Source organism: Gavialis gangeticus, unplaced genomic scaffold, assembly GCF_001723915.1.
Source record: "Gavialis gangeticus isolate Ggan-Ray unplaced genomic scaffold, GavGan_comp1, whole genome shotgun sequence".
NCBI lineage: Eukaryota > Metazoa > Chordata > Crocodylia > Gavialidae > Gavialis > Gavialis gangeticus.
Genome location: NW_017729019.1, coordinates 13,162,037 through 13,171,709, shown reverse-complemented (window position 1 = coordinate 13,171,709; position 9,673 = coordinate 13,162,037). Strand labels below are relative to the sequence as shown.

The 9,673-nt window shown below is 38.8% G+C and overlaps 1 protein-coding gene across 1 annotated transcript in view; it reads left to right on the top strand.

The window, feature by feature from the left end:
• RSBN1 (round spermatid basic protein 1) overlaps window positions 1-9,673 on the top strand; it is a 32,695-nt gene that overhangs the window by 9,047 nt on the left and 13,975 nt on the right. Inside the window, exon 2 of the mRNA XM_019514096.1 lies at window positions 3,268-3,938. Within this exon, the coding sequence (XP_019369641.1) occupies window positions 3,315-3,938 (624 nt within the window). The 5' untranslated portion in view covers window positions 3,268-3,314. The remainder of the gene's footprint in view (window positions 1-3,267; window positions 3,939-9,673) is intronic.

Genomic DNA, 9,673 nt, shown 5'->3' with positions numbered 1-9,673 from the left:
GGACCGAGGACCGAGCCCTGCAGAACCCCACTGCCCACTTCCCTCCAGGTCAAAAATGACCCGTCCGCTACCACTTCCTGGGTGCGGCCCTCCAGCCAGTTGGCAACCCATTTGACTGTGTGGGTGTCGACACCACAGTCCCCCAGTTTCTTAATGAGAACGGGGTGAGAGATGGTGTTGAAGGCCTTCTGAAAGTCCAGGAAGACTATGTTCACTGCTACCTCTGCATCTAGTGATTTAATGTAATTCAGTACTTGAGTTTGTTGTAGATACTAGATCATCCATTATGTCTATGCCTTTTAGCTTTGAGAGAGCACTGTTATGACTTTAATGTCTACAAAGACAATAGGTGTTGGCTCAGCTTCTTGGATTGGTTTTTAAGTACAAATTCTAATCTGTGAAGGCCTATGGGGAAGTTGGCAGCACGATCTAGTGGTTGTGGTGGGCTAGGAATTAAAAATGGAACAAAACTGGATTCTAACTGGTTTGACTCTTAGACCCATTCTTTAATCTTTGCCTTGGCTTCTTCCCATTTGTAACACAGGAACAGTGATACTTGCTGTTTGTATTTATTCTTAACATAACATCTTCATCAATGTTATGCTGAAAGACTAATATTTCAAAGTTACCGATGGTTAATATTACACTTGAGATTTAATTCTTTGCTTTCCTTAAAGAATCGTTTGAATACATGCTGCATACTACATGATGGTGGGCTTCATAGGGATTTTGAAATACTTAGAGCAGTCAGCGTATTCAAGTTCTGGTTAAGATGGGGTTGATTTTTTATTTTTTTTTTTTTTGATTTATGGTTGCTTTCTTGATGGTTATGATAGTAACAGTAGAAGTTATTTATTATTTTGTTCTTTAACTTTCAGTGCTGCAAATCAATAGAGAGGGTGTTGCTGGTTTAGAAATGTAAAGCTTTATGCTTTTGGTAATATGGAATATGTTAGCTGTAGCATCTTCCAGCCACATACCTGTTTCAATAGCAGATGAAAGTTACAATCCAATTAAGCAACCATCCTGTTTCATTACAGGATGGACATAAATGATTAATTTTAGGAATTCCCTGAATTCTGGTAGTTAAATCTTTCAGTGTTCTGATTGCTCCCTTTATTCTTACAAACAATATAGATTACCACCGCTGTTAGTTACGTTTTTATGTACGACTTTATTTGAAGCAGTCATACAAGACTTGAAACATTGATGCAGTCCAAAGCATAAAATGGGAAGAATCAAAGCTATCGTGTATTAACTAGACTATTTTAGATGGTATGGTAAACCTCTGCTGTGAACCGGCTGTATCAACCTTTATGCTAACTGTAACAAACAGGCAAAATATAATGTGGGAAACTAGCTGAAGTGGAAAAATCCTGTGTCCTATAGATGTGAAAGCTCTGTGGTCAGATGCTTTAAGCCATGTGAGTACAGGATATGCGATTTAAAGTCTGTATAAGTGAACAAGAGAGCTGAATCAAGTCTGTATGGATAGGAAGTGCCAAAATTATTGCTACTTCTGTGTTCTTGTCTTCATATAATTATACCTATAGGACTCCCTCTTAACTTAGTACCTAGGGCATGGTTCAGAGCACAGAAGTTTCAGTAGGAGACCTTTATGGCAGTACTGGATGCTTCAGTATTGCTAATGACTTACAGAGCTTTTCACCAGTTTGAATTAAGCAAGCTTAGTGGGGATTAAAAATGTTCCAGTCTAATGGGCTTTGGCCAGTACATGAAACGAGTCTGCGTTTCGGCTTCTTCATCACTTTTCACCCTGATAATTGGCACTCAAAGACCAAGAGCTGTGTGCACCATGGAAATTGTGCTACTTCTGCTGCCCCATTTTTCTCAGGCACTTTCTGCATACAGGGTTTTACAGCTAGATTCCAAGTTCAAATTAGATTCTGTTTGCAGCCTCTTTCTATAATGGGACTATTAAGCATCTAAACCTAGTTTTACGATGCTTTAAATATTGATATTGAAGCAAATTTCACCAGAAATGGCTGTGCAACTTGATACAACAAAACACTTGCATTTTGAACAATATTTTCTGTGTCCTGGAGCTGTTAGTGGATGTGTCTGCACAAGACACTTTGAGCACGGTAGACTAATTCTACTGTGAAGCAGCCCAACAAGCAAAACACATGTGAATGCGCAGTAGAACTAGTTTACTGTGCAGTAGCGTCACCTAAAATGTGTGTGCTGGCGCAGTAGTGCCCGTTACTGTGCATTTCGTACCTGTTATTATAGGTACTAAACTAAATGCGCAGTAACACTGCTCATTAATGCACATGCACACGTGCCCAGTTATACCTTTCTGGCAACAAATATTATTGTGTACTTAAGTTTGTTATGCTTATGGAAATGTCTGCTGTATTTTGGCATTAGGTTGTCATCACATTTCAATGTGCATTTTCTATCTTGAGCAAAGTACCATAGTGCATAAAGTTAATGGGGGAAAAAAAAACCCTCAAGCAGCTTCATATCTGGCAAGACGCTTGAAAAATTGTTTCTGCGTACTGTTTTGGCTTGGAAGGTACAACTTTTTTTAAAGGGGAAAAAAAGTAGCAACCTGACTGATCCCTTTAGTCAAAATGTAATTGCTGTTAAACGGTTACCTCTGCATATTGCAAGAAACTGAGAGATGGATACAAATTCATAAACTAGACCACTTTTGCCTCCTTCTCTCACTTACGCCCTTCCTGTTCCCCCAGTCAGCATGTCCTGCGTGGATGGCCTGCCAACAACACAGAACGACTTGTGAGATTGGAGACAAATTCTTTACATTATATCCCTAAGAAAGAGTATAGTTTCTGCTGCTTCTTTGTGATATACTGGTGGTGGCAACCTTGTTGATTTGATTGTCTTGGATCCCAGTGGCTGCATTAATTGACAGAACTCCTTAAGGTGCCTTGTTTCCTAGACTCTCAAGTTACTGTATTCTGTAAGGTATCTTCCTGTTGAAAATATTTGTAGCTTTTCAAGTCATAGACATAAAAACTTAATATTCAAGTCTTCTGTAATTCAGGGTGGTTATGCATTGCAAGTGGATACTTTTTTTTTCTTCTTATTTTTGTCAAACAGTGCTTTCTGTTATATAATTTACTGAGCCAAAGCAAACATGCTAATCTGATAAAATCCAAGCAGTATGAAATTTGCTAAGAGTTCCCAGGAATAGATAGTTTTAGGAAGTGAGGCATTTTTCTTTTTGGAAAAAATATGCTATAACTGCAGAACTCTAATAGTCTTTATTGTTGATGCCAGAAACTCCAGATGAAAATGGCAAATCCCAGCAATCTGAGACACTCTTTATGAAGAAGATGAAGAAGAAAAAGAAAAAGAAACACCGGGAAGATATGCGAGGGAAACGTCTGAAAATGTACAACAAAGAAGTGCAAACCGTTTGTGCTGGACTCACTCGCATAGACAAAGACATCCTGAGTCAAGGACAGTGCGACAGCTTAGAAGTAAACAAGGAATCCTTCAGGTATTTGAAGGATGAGCAGCTCTGTCGATTGAATCTGGGTATGCAGGAATATCGGGTACCGCAGGGAGTACAGATGCCATTTATGACTCATCAGGAACACTCTGTTCGCAGCAGCTTCCTGAAAACTGGCACTAAATTTAGTAACTTCATTCATGAAGAACATCAGTCTAATGGTGGCGCTTTGGTTCTACATGCCTATATGGATGAACTCTCATTTTTGTCTCCAGTGGAGATGGAGAGATTTGCAGAAGAATTCCTTGCTTTGTCATTCAGTGAAAATGATAAAAATGCAGCTTACTATGCGTTAGCCATAGTACATGGAGCAGCTGCTTATTTGCCGGATTTCCTGGATTACTTTGCTTTTAACTTTCCTAACACTCCAGTGAAAATGGAAATTCTGGGTAAGAAGGACATTGAAACAACAACCATTTCAAATTTTCACTCTCAGGTAAGGCAAATATATTTATAATGCGTGGAGATTCAGCAAGTAAGCTCTAGATTTGTACTGATAAACAGTAGAAAAATGGGAGGGGTGTGCTGTGGTGTGACCAGATGCAAGGGTGCTTTTTAGGTCTGAAGCCCCCTTCCTCTTCCCTCTCCCCTCCCTCCAGGTAACTGGGAGATAACGTTGCTGGTACTCCTCCAAGACTGCTGACATTTGGCCTGTCGAAGGGTGGGGGGGGAGGGAAGACTCTTCTCCCAGTCTTTTGTTCACTGGGCTTTATTCCGATGAATAGATCCAGTACCTACCTCTTCTGTTGCTCTCTTTTACAAGCAGGAAAATAAAAATAACACTTTGGAGCCCTTCTGTGGACATTTGAATAGAATCAGTATAACCCAAGTCTTGTCAGCTCTAAGTGACTGTTTATGAAACTTAAAACGGTAACAGGGATATACACAGCTGGACCGGCAACATGCTAACTTAGCTGCTCCAGAAATGGCTAATTAGCCCTTACTTGCTAGCCAAAGCTTCTTATTGGTATGAGGATATTATCAAGCTCTGATTAAATTCCCCATTATGAAGTAGCTTGCTAATTGTCCAGAGGTATCTGTGTTTTGAAGTGCTAGATTTAAGTTAGTGGTAAAAAAAAAAAAAACAAAAACAAAAAAAACCTGTCATGCCAACTTACCACCTCAACAACAATATGCTGGCCTCTCATTTCATAATCTTAATAAATGTCAGTATCTTGTGATAAGCAGGTGTGGCTTACAGTATTGCAACAGATGCCTGCAAGCCTACTAAGGCATGTGCAAGGTATTCTAGAGTTAGGTTGTAGAAGAACAAGGGGAGGGAAACCAGCCCCAATATTTAAATTTGAGATTACTTACAATTCACATCTCAGTTAACTGGCCCTACTAGACTTCACTGAGCTGCTTCTGCAAAATCTTTTTGAGTAGAAAGGCCAAGCTTTGACATTACATAACACGTGTGTGTGTGTGTGTGTGTGTGTGTGTGTGTGTGTGTGTGTGTGTGTGTGTGTGTGTGTGTGTGTGTGTGTGCGTGCGTGCGTGCGCGTGCACGTGGCTTTATTACTTTGTAAGCTGATTGAAATTCTATCTTTCTAGTAGGCATTTTGTCTCCAAAGATGCATGTAATCATTTGGTGGGCCCAACTCTATAACCACAAGTCTCAGTTCTTAGGCCGAAGCTTTTGAATAGCATTCGTAGGGGATATAGGATTTATTTTGGATTAGCTTTAACTGAGGGGTGTTTGTTTGTTTGTTTGTTTGTTTGTTTTTTGGGAAGAATGCAATCAAATGCAGCCTTTGGAAATGCTTCTCTAAGTGAGGGCACCTACTTAAGTCTTGCTCCAGTTGGTAAGGCATAGAAACCCTTTGGTTTTAAGTTGAAGCTTAGTTCGTTATCAAACATGAAATCAAGTTTTTTCCCATGAAGTTTTCACCTCCATCTCTTACATGGGTAAATTTGTGAAGATTAAGCATTGAATTTTCTTCAGTTCTTTTTCAGTGGAGTTCCTTGCTTCCTGGAGGATGCTAGATCACGTACAACTTCTAACCAAACCTGTTCTTCTAGATTGAGAGTTGTTGACTGAAGGCCGTATTATTCTTGTTCTTAAACTAGACTGTACCGTGACATGGCTGTCTCTACAATGCATCTCTGTGTGCTGCTTTAACATGGGCTTCCCTGCTTCTTCCATCCCACTTCCAGTGAGAAAAGTGTCCAAGTTAGACATGTACATTTCAGACTATTTCTAATTAAAGTTCTCTCTGCAGTAGAGAGAGAGCAGGCGAGGCCGATATGGAGAGGTCGCAAGATGGCGCGACCCACGGAGCAGAACACGCAAAACAAAACATCCCTCGTCTTGGATTTTGGCATTGTTACCACAATAAGGTACCAAAGTGCTGACTTTCATAGTAGTTTTTGATTCCTTGAAGATTTTTACCCTTGGAAGGTTGACCAGGGTTTTCCCAGGGGCAAGAACTCAACTGCAAACAAGCTTATGAAATAGACTTGGTTTTCCAAAGTACATTGCTAAGCAAACACACTTTTCTCTATTGTAACAAAGGACTTTTAAATATTGCAGCCAAATGTCAACATAAAAATTGAGATGTTAGCCCACTGCTTTTGGGATAGGGAAGAGGCATTTGCGATAGTAGTGTAAGAATGCTAACAAATCTCTGGAAGTATTAAAGTCTACCTTAGAGTTGCCATTTAAAACTAAGTAAATCTGACCACGTGAACAAATGAAGTATTAAAGGGAAATAACTGTTCTATGTCAGTGCAGCACACTAACTTACTACTTTATCTAGTACCTCTTTTGACTGGTGCTAATAAAACTCTGTTGATATTTTCATATCTGTATTCCTGGTGACTATAAAGTGCTTTCTCTAAAAATATTAGAATAACTTTGAGCCTTTGGAAACTTTATATGAATATGGTTCCCTCAGCCAGTGGAAATATGTAGGAAGGCTTTTGCATTACAAATTCCTGTCATGCTTTTAGGTTTTTGCTTGTGCTTTTGAAGTAATATTAAAAAGTCTTCGGGAACATAATTTCCAGTTACAGTACAACATGCGTGCTTATGTGCACTTTTGTGCATGCATCCCCACTCCTCCTCCTCTGCCTAACTGGCCACTACAGCTGTCATTCTTTTAAACCTAAATGTGGACTGTAATGGCTAGAACAACTTAAATGTGTAGGTCTAGTGTGTTTCTTATAGGAAAAAAAACCCTTGGTTTGTATTCTTTACCTGTATCTAACTGAACACTTAATTTTTGTGATTCATCCCAACTTGTGTAAATTTTATAAATGAGCTTTTTGTACTCTAGTTTAGTTGCTGGATAGGTTAATTTATAATGGACAAGATAAGCATCTACAACTAGACGATGAGGATCCTTTTTTTTGGAAAGAAGCAATTCAAGGTTTGGCAATAATTTGAATCAAATCTAATGACAAATTTAAAATACCCTTTTTCGAGGACTGAAGTTTAGGTAAAAGCAAGAAGGATCAAGAAGTCAATTGAGGAATCATGGCTTGTTTAGTTCCCTAAACTGGATATTTTTTTCACGGAGTAATCTTTTTGAACAAGTTTTGGTAATGCTAAAAAGTGCATACTAGCCCATGCAGTTTAAATTCTAACTAATCTTGAGCTGGAAGAACACACATGTTTTCTCAGCTGCAAGAAGCTGAGTCTATCCAACATCTAACTTTACTGTTTTCTTGCAAGAAAAATCATGTAACCTATAGTAACCTTACATATCTGATTACTAAAAAATACATGTATTCATTCTTTTTTCCTGTTTTTCTCCTCTGACTATCTTGGTTGCTTAATAATTTGGTTTGAGTACCTTTTAATAGCTTCTGATAATGACTGAAACTGCCAGCTAAACAGATGTATGTAATGTTAGGTTATACATAAAAAGGTGTGGGGGGGGAGGCACTAACGCGCAGTTGGCTTAACAATTAGGTCCTACGAAAATAAATGGTCTAGGAGACATCTTGTATGGAATGTACGGTGGCACCTAACCCAGTGCAGCATTGTTTGCTCTTGGATTGTAATTAACTTAATTGTTCTGAGAGAAGCAGCTCTCTTAGTCTGAAGTCAGGCAAAAGGCAGGGTAGAGTTGTACCATTTATAGACTAAATGAATGAGAGATGGGTAAGTTCATGAGCAACAGCTCACATCAGATATTATCTTATTAAATTAGCTTCTGTTCATGAAAGCTTATGCATTTCTAATTCAGTAACCTATACGGTACAACTCTGTCCTCCCTTTTATGTCAGTTGTTCCAAGTATTGTATAAACTTGTCTGTCCAGGCTTGATCTCCTTTTGAATTAGAACTTCTTTGTGAGGCATGTTTGGGTTAGCCAGAAAACTGAATAGGTGCATAAGTAGCTAATAGTTAGAAATCTTGTGGTTGTAAGAAGAGAGTATGAAGCAAAACATATGCATTCATCTTTGCCTAAATCCTGAAGACCAGCTTCATCTAAGTGCAGTTGTAGATGTTTGCCTTCTGCTACTAGCGATTCTTGAAAGGTGCTAGCGTGAGGGCTGAAGTCCTCACAAAAGAGAGATCATGGGCACCAAAAGCTTTGCCTTTCTGATGTTTCCTTGACAGGGAAGGTCTTCCTGTAGGCTTGATGTCTTCAGTGAGAAGAGCCATTTCTTAATCATCTGCAACAGATTGTCCAACTTAATGTAATGTGAACATTGCTCTGGGAGGACTAGACTGTTCAGAAATGCGCTTTGGTTACTGAATATTCTTTGCAAGTGTATGATTACAGAGTTTAAACATATATTCAGACTGATGCAAAATCAAGTTGACAGTAGTCTTTGAGGGCCGTGCATATCAACTGTAAAAAAAATTAAGATTTATGTTGAATGCTTTATACAGGCTTGCGCTTTTTTCTTGAAACATGGAATCCTGGGCCATACCTTAATGAAACATTGGTTAGGGGGATAAAGTATGCTGGCTTAGCACTGTATCTCAGCTCACTTAAAGAACAAGTGCTGCATAATGAGTCCCTGATAGGGGAGCAAGCAAGGCATTTTTAAGGTAGACTAAATTGTGTTAGTTTGTCTTTTTTACATGATGATAGAATTTTTAATTACAACTTTGAAGTCAGATACTGGCTGTAGTCCAGTGCCAGTTTTGAGACCATCTAGAAATCTGCATCTTGCTCACTAAGCATGTTAGGCTTGCTGTGTGTATATACATTAATCGTCTGTATCTATATAGATAGATATAGATGATTAATTTATACTGTGTATTTTGTCCTATACTGCATCTGTTTTGAAATACACCCTGAACAAAATAGTTTGTATGAACATATACATTTCCTGTTGTCTTTTTGCTTGCATATACCCACATATCTGCCTAAGGGGACTGCAGTCCTAGTGCCACAGCAGTAACTAAAATACTGAACACTGAGTAACTTCAGTGTTAGTGTCACTAATTAGCAGTGCTGGACCCTTAAGGAGATTTGTTTTTAGAATCAATTGGACATAATATCTATGGGTCTTGCTATGTACCCACCCTTACAATACACTGATAACTGTAGCATCATCTTAACTGCTTGTTTTTCAATCAGTGCATCAGGTGCTGAAAAAGCTAGCATGGCCATAAGCTAACTACTGACATTTCCTGCATGTTCTCTGTGTTTCTGTGGGACAATTTATAACGTTTTGCAGAAAGTATCAAAATACAGATTGCAAACAAAGTATGTTGTGGTGTTCTGCACAACAGACTATTATTAGGTTGTTTAAAAGCTAGCTAACTTAAGCTCTAAACTGCTTCTTTCATTCTGTCTGCCACGCTATTTGACTGAATCAAAACGGACGATACTATAATTTAACCATATTTCTCTTGTTTTTGTTTCCACCTTTTCCTCTTTGAATGGTAAGCTTGCTGTGTATTGCTTTCGGTTTCCTAGCAAAATACTTGAGTGAGCAGGTTTTCAGAATGTCGAATCAGCTGTAATACTCTGTATCCTAAACAAGCTTTTCTACTGAAGTCTCACATGTGGACTGTGCTTATTAGTCACCTGCTACTTGGTAGCATACATACACTTGTAGCTATTTGGATGTTGGAATTCATACACTAGAAGGAAGTGGGCTGGTTATTCCCTTCTGTATGTTGAGAGATGTCTAAACTTGTATTCTAATGCAAACCTCCCCAGGCTCTGTGTGTGTGTGTGTGTGTGTGTGTGTGTGTGTGTGT